Source organism: Mycetomoellerius zeteki, unplaced genomic scaffold (genome assembly GCF_001594055.1).
Source record: "Mycetomoellerius zeteki isolate Tzet28-1 unplaced genomic scaffold, Tzet1.0 scaffold288, whole genome shotgun sequence".
NCBI classification, from domain to species: Eukaryota; Metazoa; Arthropoda; class Insecta; order Hymenoptera; family Formicidae; genus Mycetomoellerius; species Mycetomoellerius zeteki.
This window is the reverse complement of record NW_017257269.1, coordinates 222,318-245,861: the sequence shown is the minus strand read 5'-3', so window position 1 is coordinate 245,861 and position 23,544 is coordinate 222,318. Positions and strand designations below refer to the sequence as shown.

Here is a 23,544-nt window from a genome sequence, read left to right as displayed (position 1 = left end):
TTACGCTCATTATAAGACGCAAACTTCGTCGCTTCGGGAAATTCGCTTGTTTCTTTTTTCTCGCCGTCATCTATCATTTAGTGAAAATTTGACAACTACAAAATATGTTAAGAAATTAATATTTATTCACAAAGCTTTTACACATTCTTGTTGCAGGTATTTACTATACTATTATATAAAAAATTAGTAATCAAAACTTATACAAAAAAAAACAGAGAAATTAAACAATACACAATGTTAATGCAAATTTACGTCGTGGAATAATAAAATAATAATTAATACAGCCTGTAAAAAATCACTTAATTTTGCTCACATAAACTCACATGACATTTTGTAAAATGTTTCTTTGTGATCAGTTTTATTCAAAGTCTAGCTGCCAGAGGCTGCCGGATAAATAGTTATTATTTATTCTTTTTAGACATGCATCATTTTAAATATAAAAAATTATTCGAATCTGGTTAGAGGAAAGCAATAAGGATTATAATGTAAATCAGTACATTATGAGTACATGTATAAATATATTAAATTGCTCACTGAAATTTATTATTACAAAAGTTGGATAATTCATTTTTAAAAACACATACGGTATGAAAGTAACATAATTTTCAAAATATTAAAAAATGTCATAAGAAATATTTTTTATTATTAAAATATATATTCATTTATAAATTTTGGTGGGAACATTTAAAAATATTAAGTTTTGGCCAAAATCTCGAACTCTTAAACCATATATAATGCACCAGTGCGAAATGGGCTGGTGATTTGCTTTGAAGGCTTTGACATTCGAACTTCGGAGCTTCGAATCTTCGAACCTTCGATGTCAATCAAAAGTAACAGCCGAGGAGGTAACCACTTAATGTAATCGTAGAACAAGTCCTCGAAATCATTATAAAATTCATACGAAATCTCTATATGTATAATCCAATAATTACATATGCAACCACGAAATCATCATATAATATTAAATAAAATCGTATATTTAATCAAATTACTTCATATGTAGTGAAAAAAATTATTTATAATCAGATGAAATCATATGAAATCATATAATCTGTGGGACAATATTTCAGTTAGTGGTTACCCCCTCGGTAACAGCTCTAATGCGAAACGCGAAACGTGACAAGAAGGCGGAAATTCATGCGTATAATGAGTAACACCGTCTCCACAAGTCATACCGACGCAGTGTCGATTCGCATGATAGTGACAATGGCGAAGAAATCTTTTCCACTCGCTTCCCTCTCTTTCCACCACGTGTCATAATAACTCGAGCCTGAGAGGAGGATAGGATCGTTATTATATGTAATGGTAGAAGGAGGAGGTGGAGTCGCGCTCGCGTACGACCGGTACTCAGACTCCAATATATTTCTACGAGTTCGCTTGCGTGTCACGTATGTATACGCACGTAACAGACGTTCAGCATAACACACGTTTACGAATACACATTCCGATCTGCGCGCATGTGGCACGCAGCTTAACACGCACGTTATATGTACACATATGCGTATTCGCCATTCTATTGGTGGAAGAACTTAATCGCTGACCGCTGTAGTACAATCCGGTAGTATATAAGGGCGACTTTTCCGCACTGATCATTCATTATAAGCGCAAGACATAACAAGGCATCACCGGTGCAACTTTGTGCGTATTAGTCCGCTGTCTATTCTCGGGGTTAAAAAATCGACGCTTCCTCTTCTCACGCCTCCACAGTGCCTGGACTTGGTAATCGCCAGACTGTTTTCTGATTCCCGATACAAAACGTACTTGTGTCTAAGATTTGATTTTTCACTTACAGCTGGTTAACATTTCTGCGATCTGATCGCTATACGATCGCCTGTGGCAAAAAGTTGAGACTGCGTTCAGTAGAGAAAGCAGCTTTGCACTGTTTTAAAATTCTTCAATACGATTAGTTCTTGCTTTTGATTCCTTATAGATCTAAACGTATAAACCAATCATATTGTGGAATTTTACAACAGTTGCAAAGCTGCTTTCTCTGCTGAACGCAACCATTTAAATCTTATCGCGGAAGAGAATCCCGATTGAATCTGCCAACTGTCTCTCGTATGTGTTTGATTCTCTTCTCGATGCTTACTCTCCTATAAGCGCAAAATGTTCCTAGAATGTTATATGGATATTATTTAAAAAATTAAAATAATGTTATTATAATATTTCGAGAATACCATAAATATTTTTTTAATATTACGGGAGTATTCTATAGAGGTTATATGTCCACTTATATAATATCCTAGATATTATATCTTAATATTCCTGAAATATTATTAAAATTATAAATATTAATTATTTTTAATTTTGTACAATTTGAATTCACAATCCAACAACGAAAAGTTCTTATCAGTCTATGCTGCATCTTGTGCTAAAAAAACGTTTCGACGTGATTTTAAGTACGTATCCAGTTCTACAACTGCGCGCCAAAACCATTTTCAATTTTTAAATGTATACTTATACTGAACAAATGTAACAGTTTTACAAATTAAAGTAAATGCTGTTATAATATTTTTTAATGTTTATACGATATTACAGTAACATTAAATAAAAAAATATTACTTTTAATAATCATATAATATTATCAGGAGTGGACATATAACCTTCCATTAATAATAATATTTCGAGAATATCCTGTAATATTATATAATTTTAGTAACATATTATTAAAATGTTACATTTAATATTCTAAGAATATGCCTAAAATATTACTTCATATTAAATAATATTATGCGCTTATAGGGTCGTTATTGCCGAATTCTTTTCTCAATAGAACAGTCGCACAGTAAAATTTCTCATGCAATTCTGATTGAATCTTGTATCTTCAAAAAAGATTAAATAAATACTTTCCTTGAGTATACGCTGCAAAAAAGATCACAAATTTTGTGTGAGAGCGCTCAATCTTTTTTAAAGTTGTAGAATTGTAAAATTGTTTAGAAAAGATCAAACACTCTTGAACACTAACGAAATTCGTGGTCATTCTGCAGATTTCAAGAAGAGTGCTTGACTTTTTCTAAAGATTCAAAAAATTTTGTTTTGCGATCGCTTGTTGAGAAAAGGATAAAGAACGAGTATTAATACAACCGATTGAATATTACAGGTTACAATATAAATATGATCAAAAATATAATCACAGAAGCTCTGACAGGATGGTCAATTTTGACCATTTTTCTATACTTCTGCTTATTGGCAGTCCTCTTGGCGTTGCTAGAACAACGAGCAAAGTTTTTATATGCCTTGAGGAACGTGCCATATCCCACAGCGTTGCCGATTGTCGGTAACGCTTATCAACTCAACTGCACACAAGAAGGTAAGTCCTACATGATAACTTCTCTATCATATGCCTGTGGTGCGCACGCTGTACACAGTCATATGGGACCTACAATTTTTAACGTCGATTCTGAACGACGAAATTTTGTTAGAGAAGTTATTGTTGGCAAAGATACTCTCGGGTGGTTTGCCATTGCCTTCCGAGAGGAGATACGAGCGTAGAGAAAATTGTTGGTTTTCTACCGGGAATCGAACCCGGGATCTCTAGCATTGCAGACCAGTGCGCTGTCCGCTTTGCCATGCTCGCTCTCAAATATCCGTACTCTCTATACGCACTAAGAAGCATTTTGCTGAATTAGTTAAATACAGATTTGGAAATAATTTTATTGGGCTATCAAAATAATTAATATTGGGTTAGGAAAACAGATCGGCACCCCTGAATAACTTGGAAAATATATTTAAATTTTATAGAAAAATGTTATAGACAAAAGTTGTAGGGTGTAAAAAGATCCAAATATTTGGATATTTTAACAAAATCATTTTTTAAATGTGACATAACACATGTTGATGTATGACTGTCGAAGTATTGGACCGATCGTGTTTGAAAATCAATGTAAATGATATTCGTCAATGCGGCTATTATTTATCGAAGAGATTGCAAAAAAATATTGTTACGAGGAAAACCGTATGATGTAAAGAACGGTTTTACTGAAGTATCTAAAAAAATTAGCTAGATACAGATCTGAAAATAATTTTATTGGACTATCAAATTATACAGAACGCTCAAGTTAGTTGTTAGATTGTTAAAACTTTTTGCAGTATTGCTCATCATGATTGAGTTTTCTACACAATTATTTTAACAGTCCAATAAAATTATTTTTATTGTTATCTACTTATTGTTAGATTTTTAGATACTTCAGTAAAATTGTTTTTCCTGTGTAATCAAAATAATGCTTCTTCGTCTAAGGATTGAAAGTAACAAAATATAAGGACAGAAAATATAATATCATGTTACGTTCATAATGAATTTTGTAACTTAAGTTGTATATACAGGATTAGTTGAGAAAGAAATGATTATTTATGTAAAAGTAAATAAAAAAATAGTATTTTTGTACAAGACGAGAAAATCGAATTTGAAAGTTTATTTGATAAAATCACATATGATTTGTTTAATATAGAACATTTTGTTTACATTTTATTTACATATGTATAATAACTATTATACATATAAAACGTTTTTTATATGCAGGGTGTTTCAAAATTTGCGCCCGTGAAGTACAATACGCGATACTTTATGCTAAAACAATTATTTCCTTTTGCAAAATTGCATCTGACAAGTAGTTTTTGCAGGAGAACAAGTTGAAGTTATACGAGTGAATGCAAAAAATTATTTATCGAATGTAATTTTACTATAGAAAAAAGTTGTTCGTTTTAGCATAAAAAACTTTTTCCTTTAACAAAATTGCTTCTATTTCCATACTTATAGCGCTTTGAACTTGGAAAACCATTCCAGGACAATAAATTTCCCTTAGGTGCGCACAATTCACCCACTTTTCCCTATACTTTGTCATATTCTGTTAAATATTTTCTGGAAATAATTCCTGGATATAGAATTTTATATAAATATTTGCTTACACATCTATTTACGATATACTCTCTTAAAACTTCATGAACTTTAAATGCTCTTAAATATAAAAATTAATTGGGTTCGAAGTTCGAGCATAACAAATCGAGTTTATCATGCAACAGAATGAAATCCCCTGCGACCAACACATTTTTAAGGAAAATGAACATTTACAAATACTAACGAACAATTTTTGTAACAAATGTTCTGTTTTATGTATTTTTCTTTTTATTTGTTTCCACACACACACACACACACACATTAAACTGTGTTTAATACTTGTTCCATTAATGGTTTTATATTGTTGAATAATAAAATTCTTCCTACCTCTCGAAAACTAATTGTAAGTGTTTCTAGACCAAGTTTATATAAACTTTTGTAAATGTTTGGGGTTGATATGAATACATTCTTAAAATATTGAACAATTAGAGTTTTCAACCGTAATGAATTTAATTGCTTTGATGCCCGTTTCTATCAATGTAGTTTAATTTTAATCGGTTCAACTAACTCTTTATTTTTTTTTAATTTCAAGAATTAGAAAAAAATGAAAAATAAATTGAAATGAGATTAAAGTTAATCTACATTGATAGAAACGGGAATGAGAGCGATTAAATACAATTTGCTAGGAATTTATGTTTATTCCGAAATGTGTTTTCGAATACAGGTCAATTCAGGTCAGGTCAAAACAATCTCTATAAGTAATCCAAGATGAAACTTATGTTGCCATTTATCACTCTCGGGGTGGTCAAACTTGCTACGCAGTTGACAGTACTATTATTTAAACATACCTTCTGTTATAAAGTTTTCTAAAAAGAATTCTTCTTACAATACGTATTATATATAGGGTTTTCTAAAGTAAGATTTACAATAATCGTCTCGCGCAGTTGCTGTTTGTCAGCGTGTTACAAAACAAGATTTTTACACCACATCAAATACAAGTTTTAGCACTATTGGATTTTCATTTCCATTTTATGAATTTTTTAATAAATCAATGGCATTCTATTCCTAAAGATTATAATCACACTACAATAACCTACAAAAATAAAAAATCAATCTTTTGATCTTTACAAATCCTCTGCCTCTTCTTAATGATGATCTTTGAAAATTTGCCTCTCGCATCCAATTGAAATTAATCGAATAAGCATAAATATTACGTAAGAACAAATATTGCGCTGTAACATTCTCACTTTTCTTTTCTTCTAAGATATAGGAAATCGTTAGCATTATATCGAGAATATATTTAGCACATTCCACACATATATTATTTAAATAAATATAAATCACTACGAATTATCTTTCGGTATTAAAAATGAAGATAACTTTCACCTTTAAACATAAAAAAATTATCATAGACGTTGCGATTAATAGTCAAGCATAACTGTCAGTAATCATTCCATCGTACGTTATGATGTAATGCAATTATTAATGTTGCATTACTAATTCTCGGACATTCTGAATTCTTAAAGATAGTTTTACGCTATAGAGAATTTAACTCTTGAATCGGGGATTGACGAAGTGATGCAAAATTCACGAATCTCTCTCGCCATATATCTACATTGCTGCTTTGTGAGTCCGCAGACGTTCCGAAAGTTTAACTCGACGACTTTGGTGCTTACGAAATTTACACGAGTAATTTTGCAATAACGAGAGAGTGCAATGCAATGAAAGATATTGAGAACAGACACGTGCTGGCCGCTGCACGATCAGCGCTGTGGTCAGATAAAACACCTGTACGATCTGACCCAGATATTCTAAACGATCATTCTCATCCATTCAAGAGTACTTAAAAATTTGATAGAATAAAGCACCCAGTCCGCGCCACCTATAGGTGTCTTTGTTTAACCTACAGGATAAACAAGGACATCTATTGTATAGGACTCGACCTAAATGCACGGTGTAAATGTAGCCAATGACTACGTTTACACCGTGCATTTAGGCCGCGGCCTATACAATAGATGTCCTTGTTTATCCTGTAGGTTAAACAAAGACACCTATCGTATAGGTCGCAGACTAAGCGCACGGTGTAAACGTAGCCAGTGTAATTTTATTAATATAGTTTAATTTCAATCTCGGTTCAATTAACTCTTTTTTTCTAATTCTAAGAATTAGAAAAGGTAAAGAATAAGTCGAACCGAGATTAAAGTTAATTTATATTGGTAGGAACGGACATTAGTGGAACAAATATATATTAAAAAATCACAGTTTTTAACCTTTGAATATCTGAAAAACGTATTTACATCTAAAAGATAGAAATATTGTTGCTTTACATATGATTAAAACGTTATGTAATTATTCAAATCTTTGTTACGCGAAGAGTATACGTTATAGTTATATTATACTTCGTGTGTAATTACTTTATTTTTCCACTGTGTCGTATAAAAACGGCCATAAAACAATCAAATTGATTATTGCAATATCAGACGAAATAAAACTTTCGCGTAAAGACACGCGCACGTGATGAAAAACGAAGAAAAAAGAGAAATGTGATTGGTGAGCTATCTCGGTCCACCAATGATAACCGCCTGGCATAAAGAAATGAAGGCGAAGAAGAAAAAGCAGGTCGAGGTCGCTCGAGCAGTCTGAATAACGGCGCGTAATTGGCTACGTTTACACCGTGCATTTAGGCCGCGGCCTATACAATAGATGTCCTTGTTTATCCTGTAGGTTAAACAAAGACATATATCGTATCGCGGACTAAACGCACGGTGTAAACGTAGCCATTGCATACGATTTTATATGGTGTTACGTACCCTTTTCGTTTTGAGAGAAAAGAAGAGAGGATAAAAAGAGAAAGCATCGGCGGTAGGGTTTTGTTTAAAATAAGAAGAAACGGAAGAGATGAAACGCCTGGCGCGAGATTCCGACTATTCGGCCAATTGGCCTGTCGGGGATAATTCCGGGTCAGACTCTGGCCAGACGTCCTCGTCTGCGAGAGGAGAATAGAATCTAGACGCTTTTCTTTCTCTCTCTCTCTCTTTCAATTCGTGTGCTCGCTATAATAAATAAATAGCAACAATCAAAGGGACATTACGAGCATTATTGGCATAAAAGGCGACACAAGTGCGATTAACATGCGGTAGCAACACTTTACGCAGAGATGTATCCTCCTAAAAAACCCATCGCGTCAAACGATTAATTATTTTTTAACATCACGTAAAACAAGATTATATAGCACGTATGTCGATTAATTTATTTGCTGTAACATAAGTATCGATCTACGAGATTAAGTGATCGATAGTTCTTTTTTCCTGATTTTATTTTTTGCTCATCGCTTCCAGGAAGCAACAAATTGAAATTAAGATCTTTGAGCAACAACTGAAAAAATTAATTAGGCAATTTCATCAGATAACGACGAAAAAAAATTACTGCCAAGTGTTAAACTTGTTAGTCTTAATAAATTTCAACGTATGTGCAGTTCTTATTATGAAAACGCACGTAGAACATAATTACATAATGATTAGATAGAGTAACTTTAAAGAAAAAGATAAGAAACTTAAATGCATTAGTAAACGAAAATCATTTAAAGCCTAAAGCCTAGACTGGCATTCATTTTTCGCTCAAAAAATCTTACGTGCAATGTGATTACTTATTAATAATAATATGAAATAGGCCTAATACCGGTCGAAGCTAGATCTTAATTGCTTATTAAATAATTCAAACTGTAAAAAGTCCGGAGAAATTTCGGCGCGTAGTGAATAATGCTACAAATATGGTATATATGCAATTATATATAGTACATATATAATTCACATTTGAATTATTTAATAAGCAATTAAGATCTAGCTTCGACCAGCATTAGGCCTAATTCATATTATTATTATTATTGAGTTTTCATGCGTTAGTCCTATGAGATTTAATAATTTGTTGTGATTACTTATTTAACACATATGGAATGTGTATAATGTATTTCGCGTTTTATATTATATACTTATTCTTTGTTCAATTTCGCGATGTATCTTTACGATGACGATGGGAAGGGAATGAGGGGCTAAAATAGGTCGTCAAGGAGTCTTCCACCGTCCTGAAGGACGCCTGACGTCTCGCACGCCAAGGTCTTCGATAGCATCTTCCGCTTTTTCCAGAGCGACGCCTTTTTCTCTTTGTCTGTCTTTTTCTCTATCTCCTTCCTTTCTCTACTTCTGTCTCTCTTGCTTTTTGCATTCATCGTCCACGTGCAGTACACACTGTCCATTTTCAACCGGTCAACGTCCGGTCAGCCTGTCGGTCGTCAACTCGTTGCACGTGCAGTGCGATTTCTCTCTTCCTCCACCATCCCGTTTTTTATTCTCTATCTGTCTTTCTCTTTTTTTCTAGTCTCTCTCTTTTTCCCTCTCTTTGCTTGCTTTTATCTCTTTCTTCATCAGAGTTTTATTTATAAAAAGAGATTTTATTTATATAAAGAAATTTTATTTATAAAAAAAGAGATATTATAATTATAAAATAATTCTTTATTTACTACTAATAAAAAAGTTTGATCAAAGTTTTGTGTTAATCAAGTCATTAGTAACGCATATTTATAAAAAAAAACGAACTCTGGAATGATGTCCTATCAAATACCAAATTTACTTTAGCTTTCATATAATATAAGATTTAAGGCGCTTCGAAAATGCATGGCAATGGTCAACGACGATCGCACGCATCTTTCTACAATTCTCCTAAAAAACTAATAGAACAGCCTTCAGTTCGTCAACCGAAGAAAATCTTATAATGCAGTCTTTTTGGTATTAGATGTAACTAACACTCCAAAGTTTGTTTTTTTTTATTGTACGGTATTATTCTACAGATAGCAATAAACTGAAGCTAGTATATTATTTCGAGTTGCTCAACATTTTATTCTTTTTGTGCAATCACATACGCTATATTTATCAAATATCCTGTTCTAAATTTATTTTGTTGTTCATTTTTTATCAGAATTGTTCTAAATTGATATTTCTTCCTCTCTTTATTTTTCTCTTATCCAATTTTTTACTTCTCTTCTCATATCGCGTTATATTCTCGCGTTATATTGACATTAATTTCCTTTTTCGTTTTTTCATTTTCATTTTTAATACTTCTTATTCTCGCGAAAATCGCGATTTATATCAATAAGAGCAGATCTAGAGTTGCGATAATGGCGCGATGATTGGTCAGACATGAAGTAGTAAAAGGTCTATTTCTGCACGACACGCAGGTCGGTGACCGTGAGAATAATTGAAGATGATCCTCGTAGAAAACGTCATAAATGCAATAACAAGCGACACATGCATTCGATCAGTAGTAATTGCTTACTCTCATCAAGAAGAATATTGAAATTTATCTACGAAAAGTTCTCTCCACGAACGTGTCCTCTCGAAAATATATTATGTATTAATGTGTTAAAAAAGATAATTTTTCGATGCAAAAAATGAATGATTTTTTTAATCTAATTTACTAAACATGTACATCGTTTATCTAATTTATAACGCAACGTTAATGTATTATTTATTCAGATGGTAGAATTGCGAAAAGTGAGATTTGATCTTTTCGATAGTTTTACATATGGACCGCATTTTATGAATATAACCAAATTCTCATTGGACAATATATTTTAACTGAATTTCTGATAATGTATGTAAGATGTTTTGTTATTTTACATTGAAAATGACCCGATCGGTGTCGAAACGTTTGAATATTGTATATATACGTTTATTAAAGATCTTATATTATAATTGGCTCGTTGCCCTTGTTTTATTTATTGATTTTTTTAATCATTTTAATCTTCTTGATATTTTTTTTTGCTATTTTTTTATTCCTTACTGTGATCCAATTTCAATCAGAAGTCACACAAGCGCTAGTTTAAAATAATATTATTTATTATTTTATACACACATATATACACATAAATATATATGTATATTACATATTATTAATTTAGAATAATAACAATTATTAATTAATTTTGTAATATTTACGCAACATATAATCGGTGTAGAGAAAATCTCAATGAATCAATTCTAAAGTTGTATAAGAATATTACTGAGAATGAAGAGTCATCCTCATGATCTTTAAAGCGCATCGGCGAATTATACAAAAACTCTGTTACGATGCTAACACGCGAACCTGTCTGAACATTACAGCGGAATTTCTAGGACAGTATTATAACAGATTAATCTCGTCAGTTTGACATGAGTAAAGGAGGACGGCAGTGTCTTGCGCCATGATGCTGCACTTGCTTAGCGCTGAAACATTATCGTGTCTCCACACTGAAAAAAATGCATGTAATTTTACATGGAAATTACATGTTCATGACTGGAAAATTGCCTAAATATGATTGGAAATTTACAATTTCCAGTAAATTTCCAAGCATATTTATGTAATTTAGATAATTTTCCAGTCATATACATGTAATTTCCATGTAAAATTACATGCATTTTTTTCAGTGCAGATTAGGACAATTTTACATATTTGTCTAAAATTTGTTGGATTTGTCTATTTCAGAATTCTTTCAGCAGTTGATAAAATGGGCTTACAAATTTGGCGACATTTATCTGATCTGGGTTGGCCTACGACCTTTCATCTTTCTGTATCGAGTAGAAGCGGTGCAACCTCTACTCAGCAGCAGCGTACACATCGACAAAAGTTTAGAGTATGAATACTTGAAGCCTTGGTTAGGTACGGGCCTGGTGACCAGTAATGGTAAGTGATTCATGTTTTACAAATTAAAGTCGCATCCCTGGTGAAAATATAAAATTGGAGCGTAAGTCGAATGTAAGGGGAGAGTAACAGAAATAAATGAAGCTTTTAGGAGGCAAAAATTGGAACAATAAAATATAAAAGAAGCGTAAACACCGAAGTCTCAATTTTGATCTTTTCGAAGCATCGTTTATTTTTTTTACATTTTTTTTTACGTTTTTGTTACTCTTCCCTTATACTCGATTTATGCTCCGGTTTTTATTTTCAGGGATTACGACGCAAACAAAGATTAATTATTGCCATGAATCGAAAAAAGTATTATAATTGGTAAAAATATCTGAAAAAGAATTCGAATTATGGCAGCTTCGAATTACATTATAACATTTTTACAATATGGGATATTATAAATATTATATCACTAGTATATGTGTGTTATGATAAATATTACGTAGTGGATGAATAGATCATGATTCGTTCGTGAATGGCGTAACGTATTTTAATTTCTATTCCAGTTCATGTGTAAAAATTTGTATTAAATGAAATATTATAAGCAAATAGATGTAAGAATAAATGTTATAAAAAACAATATAAATTGTTAAATTACATAAAATAATACTTTTGGAATCTAAAGAAAAATTATTATATATTATTTTTTCCATATATAAAATACTATATGTATATTACCTATATATATATTATTTATTATACATTAATTATATATTAATAATTTATTATTTAATTTATATTAAACAATATTTGCGTTATTAGATACAAAATTGTTAATACATAATTAAATAGATTTTTAAATTCTATTGATTCGAATAATTAATCCTTAATTTAAATACACAAAATATACAAAGAAATATTATGTCTGAGAAAAATTTTTTATATCATAAAAATTACTTAATCTTAAAAATAACTCAAATAAATTCTATAGATTTATACGTTTTATTGGACTAACGATAATAATGGTTATTTAAATATTAAAATAATGGATAATAATGGATAATGATTATTTAGATATTAAAATTTTATGTACAAATACGAAGTAGGCAAAATTTAGTTCATCTATCAATCATTAAATCCCGAATTAATTTCTAAATCCATCTTTGACTGTTACATATTGAAATTGTTTTATTTTACACTATTTTTAACCTTGAGCAAATTGCAAAGACTCACATGATAAACGATCCAGACGTTTCACTCTGCTATTTTAAGATAATTATCGATAACGATTGACGCTTAAACGCCAGCTGCTTTTAAACTAATTAAACGGAAAGACATTGGACAAAAAATTCTCATTGTTTCTTTCATTCTGAAAGTAATCTTTAATTTAGAATTTAAATAAAAAAATATGAAATTTAAATTTAAATTTAATAACTAAAATTAAGATTTAATCAGAACCTAAATTAATACTTGAAGATTTAAGATCGAAAGAATATTACATTTGTATATTTTGTTTACTTTACCTTAAATAAAAAATTGGACATACAATCTTCTTTTAGAAATCATTGGCACGTGCTCAATGTATGTTCAATGAACGCTCGTACAGCACTTGGGAACTGTGCCACTGGTAATTGATAATAGTATAAATTTTATCTATAAGCAACATCGCAACAATGTTGCAATGTTGATTCGAATTTCTGTCCGATTTAAGCTTAGATAAAAAAAATAAGCACATAGTTCAATATCTGTTTGGAAGTCGAATTTATACGTATACTGATCCAGTATCGAATTAGGATCAAACAAGCTCTTTTAATGTCACTATCTAGTGTTCTCTGAAAATATTTAAATATCTAAAAGTATTATATGCAGATTGTAATCTGTTCGATCTTCTTAACTCGTAGCTACAATGTGTATGTTCTTAAAATATCTTTCTCATTTAAATTCAATAAACTTCTATGTTCTATTACTTGCCGAAGAATATACGGCTGTGTCGCTACATGATAGCACAGCTGCGTAATCTATAAACCATACCACCATGGTTTCGCTATATGCACAGGTGCTATGGATTTTGTAAAAGAAAAAATGAAATTTAAAAAATGATGATAAAAATAATTGGTCACTTTTTTATTACATAAGTGACTTACTCTGTTACATATTGTATGAAAAATTTACTCTGCAAATAAAACTAATAAATAATTTATATAATTGATTGCTTAATAAAAATAATATATCGATCGACGTGTCTTTTGCATATTTATAATTATTCGTGAATTATAAATTGATTTTAAAATATTTCAAACATTGCATTTTCTCGTAATGACTCATTTTATGTCACTTTAAATAAAACAATTTATTTTAATGAAATTAAAAATAAGATAAAAGATTAAATTAATGAAAGAATTATACGACAGATTCTTTTCAATTATAATAATATTAAAAGTTATGATAATTTCTGAATATATTAGAGGAGGCCTGAATATATATATTAGAGGAGATTGAAAATAACATTTTTTGTTTTTATTGGATAAAAAAAATCTGTGTTCGCTATGGATTTTAAATTCATATACACAAATAAAGAGAAGATTCAAGATTAGTTTCACAACGACTGAACGCCGTTAATTCAATTTCTGAAAGTGTTATGACCATTTGAACAGTCCGAAGTGCGTTGTTATTTTTTACCCCGACTTGAAATTGAAAGTAACAACGCTGAGACAAGTTGTAACATACAATATTATGAGTTAAACAGTGCGAAATAAAAGCAACAAATCATTGAAATTGTTTTTAATTACTTATTTATATTAAATAACGGCCGTATATTAATTAATAATCGTAATAAACATCCTTCACTAGCGCGCGCTTAACATATTATTTTTTTTACTATAATTGAACAAACAGGATTTCTTTTTAATAAAATTTATTAGCTAATCAACGCCAGTCTCTTGATTTCTGTGCCATGATAAAAGAACTTCAAAATCAAATAATATGATGCAATTGTAAGCCAGTTTTCGTACTTCAGATGATAGTAAATCAAAGTAAATACTTAAACATGTTATGTAATATTGGACTATAAGCTTCTGTTTTTTATCTTCATGGAAAACCAATTCATTTTCTTTGTATCTAACAGATACAGTCTGATTAATTTTTTGCTTTTTTATAAATCTGCTTAAGGTTCCTGAGTAGTCATCACAGTCTTATTAAATAGTAACGTCAGAAACGAGAAATGACATGTTAATTTTTATTATGTGCCGTTTGTAAATAAAAGCAATTTGGATAAAATGAAATGATGAGATTGCTTTAAAACAATTAAAAATTGTAAAAATGGACAATTGTACAAAAGCTATCCTTATCTCCCCTGATAAGCAATAAATAATGAAAAAATAATAAAAGACGCGTGAAGTACTTTTACTCAATGCGTATGCGTAATCTATTTTTACTTACACTTGCCTTTCATCACTTTTTATGATTATTTACAAAAGTCGACTTAAATCGGCTCGTGTCGCGACTCTTATTAAAAGGTCTCTTAAAAGAATAGATCGGACTGTGACATCTGTGTCTTTTGTGGGAAAGCTTCCAGAGCAATAATTGTCGTGGCGCCAATTGCAGCGGCGCTAAGCCGACAATCGTCTCGTTCAGTCCTACAGCGTTATCTCTTTTTTTTTTACAAAATTATAAACTCTGTTACGATTTACGGGTATTACTTTCAACATCCTCGGCCTCCTCTGTCTAAGTTATTAGTATTATTACACGTCTACACTTTTTAATTCACTGCAGGATATAGCAGGATTGACAACAATAAGACACAATAAAAAGTAAGAATCATTTGATTTTGCAAATCAATTAAATTTGATTTAATGATATTATGTTGCCTCAAGAATAAAATAATTATAAAAGAGATGATATTCGCAAATTAATCTAATCATTCAGACTGTCTAACCTTGTTCATCATACGATTTCACAAAAATAGAATAAAGAAAATATTACTCATTATTGCTCTCACCTTGGGTTTACACGCAAAAAGTTGTCAATTACGCAAGTATGTAATAAAAATTATACGCAAAGAACTTCAGACTTCGAGCAATAAAGTAATTATACATCATTTCAAATTTCCGCACAAAACAGATGTATTATTTAATTGGTGTACTGTACGGCATTAATTTCAGTATTATTTCAGTTTCATGTTAAAACGTTCATTCTCCTTAAATGGATGTTTTATTTTTAGTTTGCAAAGGAGCCGTAATATATCGCGAATGTGATAAAGTAAAATTTCGAAATGTCCCCCGAACTCCTGTTTATCGCGTCCGTATTCATTATGACATATATTAACACTGTTGACACTATCATTGATTTAATATAAATAATATTTTTATCTTGACTTTTGCTCTTTATATTTTTTTTCTCAGTGTAGCACCAAAGTGTCAATTTCTCATTTTGAATTTTGGATATCAATATAATATATAGTTTGAACTACATACTAATATTATTTCTTTAATTCTTGCGAATTTTCCAGATAGCGAGTGATCTAAAATTTTAGATTATTCAGAGAAAAAAGCCGTAATTTTTAATTACGCGAATTTTTCTTATAATAAGGGAGATCGGGGCACTGATGAGACACTTTTTCTTTTTCGACTCGTATATCTTCAGTGAAGAATATATGTATAATTGACTTGCATTTGCTTATACGATCAGTTATTTTGACATCCGATAATTTCTATTACCTTTTTTATAAGAGAAAAAAATAGAAAATCGGGAGCAAAAAACCTATATTTATCTCATGATGCCCCTAGGGACACTGTGAGAATTCTTTATTTTTTATATTGGCGCGGATACAGCAAATAAATTTACAGCCGCAATAAAAATTATGGTCTTTCTTTCAGGTGAGAAATGGCAATTTCGCAGGAAGCTGTTGACGCCGACCTTCCACAGCGGCCTCCAGGATACATATTTGAAAACTGTGAAAGAAGAAACAAACATCCTAATTTCCTGCCTTGAAAAAGAAGTGGACAAATGGTTCGACATTGTTCCTTATGCGAAACGCGCCGCTCTTGATATTATATGCGGTGAGTTCAATAGACACGAATTTCGCGTTAAATTTATAAATCTAGTATTTTTTCTTTTTACGCAACCAACACTCGCGTTAACTCTTACACTTCCTCTTTCAAATTATATAAAATTATTTAATTTAAACGGGATAACGAAGAAGTGGCTTCCTTATACATGATGAGAATGTTGAGATTTGGTCAAATATTTCATCAGTAATCGGATAGTTATTAAGTAATATGGTTGCTATATTGGAGAGTAACAATAAACATTTGCCGGTTACGTGTATATGACTTTGTCGTTGATCGATTTCTGGATTTGTCTCAATACTATCTTTCAAAAAAACATTTAAAATTTGTACCATGTCAGTCGTAACAGACTAAGTTATTTTTGCAATACATTATTTTTATTTTCTAAAATAACATCCTCAGCCTTATTGAAGACGCTTATAAAATATTAATATTTAAAACAGGACCGCTTAAATAAATCAATTAAATACAAGTCAATTACTGTTAAAATTAAATACTTAGGGGGTAATCAATATATTTTTATATACATTTATCTTAGAATTTTGATTATACGCCGATTATGTTTGAATTTGCAACACACAATCTGAGATACTAGTAATCCTCCCTAAATTAAATAAAAATTTGTAAAGAACTTATTGCAAAAAATATTTTTATCTGTGAGAATGCTAGTCTCTGAGAACAACTGAGCTAGTACGGTATATGTGAAATTCGAATTCAATTCCCTGCCTAGGAAATATTTTTCGTAATAACTTCTTTACAGGTTTTAATTTAATTTTGGGAAATTTTATTAGCATCTCAGATTAATTGAGTTACAAATCTGAAAGTAATTGGCGCGCGAGCATAGTTCTGAGATAATTGCAATTAAAATACATATTGATGTATTACTCTAAACATCTAACTTTGAGCATAATTGGCAGTCTCGTATTTAATTGATATATTCAATTAATATTATGTCAATCCAACATAATTTACATATTTAGGCTGTGGTCAAAGTCTCGCTACAAATGCTGCTTTGAAGCGTTTGATGGACTAATTAGAAGAAAGAATTTTACAAACTGACTAATTAAAAAACGCTTCAAAGCGTTTTCAAAGCATCACGTTGATCGCGACCCTTAGTAACACGATGTAATTACCATTAACAAGTCCATATAGCTATCCCATTACTTAATAATTGCTCGATTACTGATGTAATATTCATCTCAATATCCATCTCAACATTCTCATCATGTATATAAGAAAGCTACATCTTCGTTACCTCATTCGAACTAAATAATTTTATGTGATTTGAATAAGAAAGAATACTTTTAGAAGTATGCAAACGTATGAAAAACTTTAGTAGAGGAAAGTAGTTTGAAGTTTGGCAGACAATGTATAATATGTTGGATTCGACGTCTTCTTATAAAAACACAAATTATTTTCTATATAATTTTTGTTTTTACAGAAAATTTGTTTCAAAGCACAGAATTTATGTTTTAAAGCAGAGAATTTGTGTTTTTAAAGCAAACAAATACCTGACCAAAACAAATTTTCTGCTGTAAAAACAAAAATTATATAGAAAATAATTTGTATTCTTGAAGCAAAGAATGTGTTTTAAAGCAGAGAATTTGTGTAATTGAAGCAGAAAATACTTATTGTAGCCTCACTTACATCTTCTCATGTCCTTTTATGCCATCGATGTAACGGATTTCCTAACCTGAATAGTCATCAACTTTAATACCTCCCAGTGAGAAATAACAATGGAATCGACGTCGAATCGACATCGATTCCATTGTCATTTCTCACTGGGCTCGGTCCACAGGACACAGCGACACTTTTTTTGTCAGATTTGTTCATTTCGTGCAAAAACGCATTGAATAAGCCCAATTTTATCAACATTGGAGGTAAGGAAACTAAACTCAACATCTATATTATCTATATTATTACCGAGACACTGGCTACGTTTATACCGTATGACCGTACGCTTAGTCCGCGACCTATACGATAGGTGTCTTTGTTTAACCTACAAGATAAACAAGGACATCTATTGTATAGGCCGCGGCCTAAATGCACGGTGTAAACGTAGCCTTTGTTTAACCTATAGGATAAACAAGGACATGTGTTGTATAGGTCGCGGATTAAGCGCACGGTGTAAACGTAGCCACTTAGACCGACTTTACCGATCCTATTGTTTTGAACCGACCGAGACACTATCGTAGTATAAAGCTCTATATATCAAAGTAGCGCATTCCTTTGATCTGAGCCAAAATACCGACAATCTTCCTATTGGCTATTTTGACCGCTATTTCGATTTATTCGTCTGTAGTCCAATAAGCGCTTAGTATTATTGGTATAGGGTAGTAGATCTAACATGGAGGACCTATGTGCTACTTTGATACAGAGCTTTATCGTAATACAAATCGCAGCACTCGTTGATCACGTATATCACTAGCGCCCTTGCGTAAAAAATGTCAAAAGGACACCAAAGGAATGCGCGGAATGTGGTCAACGACGTATCTGAATCTAAGAAGTTAGGGGCTGCGCACAATGAAAGGAATAGGGAACAGGGAACAGAGAATAAAAATTTCAACCTATCAAAAATCATGTATCGCGGAATACACAGTTTCTGATAGGTTGAAATTCTTATTCTGTTCTCTGTTCCCTATTCCTTTCATTGTGCGCAGCATTTTTATACAGATCCGAACTTTGCGTCGCAATATCTCCGCTTGTAAGGTACGTAGAGAAAAAATAAAAATACGTATAATACAATCGGAGTGTAAACTATCGATTAAGTGTACTTAAAACTCGATCGGGACAGCCGTTATTGAGATCCGATAATCTTGATCCGGCACAACTCACATCGCGTAAAGGAGGCACGGTAGTGTCTCGCGCCATGTCTTAGCGCCGAGACACTACCGTGTTTCCAAATAGATATAGAAATGTAGTAACTCCACGGAAGATATTTTCCTTTTATAGTATTCTTTATTGAAAAGATAGCTTTATCAAATGTAATTTAACGACGATGGTTATCATGGACGTATCCATGATTCTTTTTGGGGAAGATTTTTATTAATTTGGTATCACATAAACAGTAATTTTTTGCATTAATGTATTGCTTTTTTGGATATTTCAAAGTGTCTCCTTCTTGTTTCTGATTTTGAAAGAAAAATATTAGGTTTTGTAAATCATGACTTCTATTTTTTTTCTTGAAGAAAGTATAGATTAATACAAATATTATAAACGAAATATGTAATTGTGGAGTACTCATTAATATCTCAACTCATATTCTATTTTTCGGCTTAAAAACCTTGCGAAATTTTTTATACATATATCGGATATTGTCAAAGCTCTATTTAACGGAAGTTCCAGAAATTACATAATTGTATTAGTAGAAAAAAAATTTTATATAACAAAATTTACTTATACTAAAAAATAAAAAATTATATTGTTTATAATTAAGAATAAAAGAATAAAAAATTTCGGAAGGGATTGAACCCTCTAAAACCCTTCTTCCATAGACACGTCATGATGGTTATATTAACCATCGTTCTAGCACGATAATCTCATTCAAATAATTTTGGAACTATCCTAATTATATAAAAACGTTAACCAATTTATTAGGAATATAATCATTTTATTAGGAAACAATTATTTTTTAATAAGTCGCGACGTTTCCGGCATCATCAGAATATTTTATTAAAATATTCGATTATGATATAGCTGTGTTAAAAGAAACTGCATGTGTACTCATTTTTTCAATATAACATTGAACAACACATAAAAAATTCTATCGAAAGTATATGTCAGGATACGTCAAGTTTAAATTTAATCGTTAGTTACACGAGTTTCTTTCGTTATCTTTGAGGACTTACAACATTGGGATTTGCGTGATTCGGGAGCGGTGCTCTAAATCGAGGTCTCTTCTCCCAGTCCATCCCGACAACAACGACGCTTCTGTCCGAGTTCGTATTGCTAAGACAACATAGTGACGATTGCCGTTTTCTCATTTCTTCCGATACTCTTGGTTTATTATCTTTCCGTTTTAATCTTTTTCGTTTTCGTCTCGCATCACGATCGGCATCGAAAGTCAAGCTGAAATGAGTTGCCTCATGAATTATTAACAATAATCCAGCAATTCAATTTTTGAAGGTCGGAGATTTCTGCGAGATCTTGAGAAGACATATTGATCTTTCTTCAAATAATTTATAGAAACGAGATATTTTCTTATTCGGCACAAATTCATTTGGCGCATTTTTATTGCGTGAATGACGCTTGAAAAACAATGATATAACCAAGATAAAAAATGTGTGATATAAATATTAATGCGAACGAAAGAATTCGATACAAACGATGCGCTAAATGATTGCCGCAATGGCCTTCAGCTGCTCTGATTAAAATACTCGAACACTTTATGATTTATTCATTCACTTGTAAGTAGACGACTGCAGTCGCAAACACACATCTTTTGCGTCTCTTTCGCACTATTAATATCATCAATAACTCGTATGTTCGTAATTTGTGTTATAATAACAAATAAACATTACACGTTATCAATATTACGTTATCAGTAAAAATTTCACGAAAAGAATGGTTTTGCTGAAGTATTCTAAAAATTTAGCTAGATACAGATCTGAAAATCTTTTATATTTTCTCTTTCTATATTTAACTAAATTTTTAGATACTTCAGCAAAACTGTTTTTTCCATGTTTTTATTATACCATAAGGATTCGTGCAATAACTTTGTCATATCCAATTTATCTTTTTCCAGTGAATTAAGTAATTTCGCTTTGATACCAGAATGATCCATTTGCTTCAACTTTGACGAACCACGGATTCTCAGATTGCATAATCGATCTGTGTCTTACGTCTCGATAATTTGAAACACCGATCCTTTTGCGGTTGTGATAATTCAATTATCCGCTGCGTAGCTACAGTTTGCGATAAATTTTTCACAATATTTTAGAATTTATTATTAAGGTTAATAAACTTTAATTATAACAATCGTTCGTATTTCGCACGAAATGTATTTATTTTCCAATCTGATTTTTTTAATTTTATAAATTGTGTTTTTTTGCAGAATCTTTAACAAATTATTTTTGCAAGGATTTATTAAATTCAAGTAGAAAGAAATTATAATACTGACAGTCTAAATGTTTTAAATCACTAACCTATTGCTTTAAGCGTGCTCGGTGAGACAGAATTAATGGATTTTGGTGCTGAATCATGAATTACTTTTGGATATGCAAGCTTGATTATGCGAGACATCGATGGTACTTCACTTTTCGAAATCTTTTCAGAAACCTCATCCTTTGTTACGCGAGATCGAGATTGAACCAGTTGTTTTGTCCACTCTGTTATTTCGTACAGCAACGCGGATATTTTTACCTAAATAAATTTAACCATTTTATATTATAATATATATCTAACAATTATTGGTCAATTAAACTTTATAATATCCCTTACAGAAATATTTTGGCCAATTTAATACTAGCCAATTTATTATTGAAAAAGAGTAATTGATTACTTATTTGAAATACTAAAAGTACCCAAGAGAACAGTGCTTCTATGATTAAAATAAGTTATTAATTACTGTCGGTATTGGTCAGTATTAGATTTCTGTAAGAGATGTATTATGAAAATTCCTGTGCATTATATCATGACAATGTCGAAACCAATCTTTCATACTAATTATATTTATAATGTATTAATTAATTACATTAAATCTCTCATATTAAAAATATATTTATTAAATATAATAAATATGGAAGACAGGTACATTTAATAGAATATATGAGATTATAATAAGTACAGTTTTTGTTAAAAAATATATTCATAATATATTCTTTCTTTTAAAATAAAATAGAGATGTTAGAATTTTTTAAATAATGACATTTGTCCATAGTCTAAAAATACACGTTAGGGACAAAAATAAATGCTCAATTAAAAAATCTTGCTTTGGATTTTTATGTTTCTCTTGTTGTTTTTTTCTTTTTCTAAAAATGCAGTAGATCAAACTACTATGTTACTGTATAAATAAACAGTTGTTTACTGTAGTATTTAGCAGAATATCATATGGTATTTAGCACAGGCTAATGTGTTTCTTTAGAACAAGATTCGATTAAGAAGAGTCCCGTATATACTTTAGTCAAATCTGGTGGATCGCTGTTAGTCTCGTAACTTCGCGGGGTAAATAGTCGTGAAATCGACGATATAGAAATAACCTTCTTCTGCGTGGATTTTGAAATAGAAGTTTTGAAAATTGGCGGATTTTTACCATCGTTAACGCACGATCTTACGTTCTCGTTACGCGAAAGAGTACTTTTCTTGTTAATTTACACTGTCTTTATTAGCAAATCTTTATCAGGCAGATTAAACTTTATCGCTTTTGCGAAGTCACCTGAGCTGCGATGAAGTTTATTTAAATATTCCATTTATTTACATTCGTAAAACGATATTTATTCGCGAAAATAAATATTTGTAATGTATACACTTTAGTTTTATAATTTTTTAAATTCTCTTATGTTTTTGTTAATCTGACTCATACTCGGAATTTTGAATTGATAATAAGAAAAGGTGTGAATGTGGGAAAACGGATGAGCGATCGATTATTACTCGCCGATGCCGATTATCTACTCGCTAATTGCAAATGTATCGACTATGGTGGTTTCTTCCACCATAGTATCGACGATGATCAATAGAGCGTTATTAAAATATATGTATTGTGGAATAAATACATTTCACATATGTATTATCTACATTACGCTGTCCACAATGTGAATAACGTCAATTATCATGTCAATAACACATACATATTAATTCTTTCAAAAATTCATAGAAAATCTATTTCTTCATTTAAAGTTACATTTTTTATGCTTTGATAATCGCAAAATTGTCAATTATTTTATCATAATTTCTATATCCTTACGTATACATTTTATTTTCTTTTAATGCACAGCTCTCAACAGCGAATGCGCCCATTAGCAGCAATTATATATATATATATATATATGT

At 31.0% G+C, this 23,544-nt stretch overlaps 1 protein-coding gene across 1 annotated transcript in view; it reads left to right on the top strand.

Moving 5' to 3' along the window:
* Window positions 1-1,856: 1,856 nt before the first annotated feature.
* Window positions 1,857-23,544, top strand: part of LOC108724289 (cytochrome P450 4c3) — a 25,192-nt gene continuing 3,504 nt past the window's right edge. The window contains exons 1-4 of the mRNA XM_018450599.1: window positions 1,857-2,058; window positions 3,101-3,310; window positions 11,351-11,548; window positions 16,366-16,548. Of these exons, the coding sequence (XP_018306101.1) occupies window positions 3,115-3,310; window positions 11,351-11,548; window positions 16,366-16,548 (577 nt within the window). The 5' untranslated portion in view covers window positions 1,857-2,058; window positions 3,101-3,114. The remainder of the gene's footprint in view (window positions 2,059-3,100; window positions 3,311-11,350; window positions 11,549-16,365; window positions 16,549-23,544) is intronic.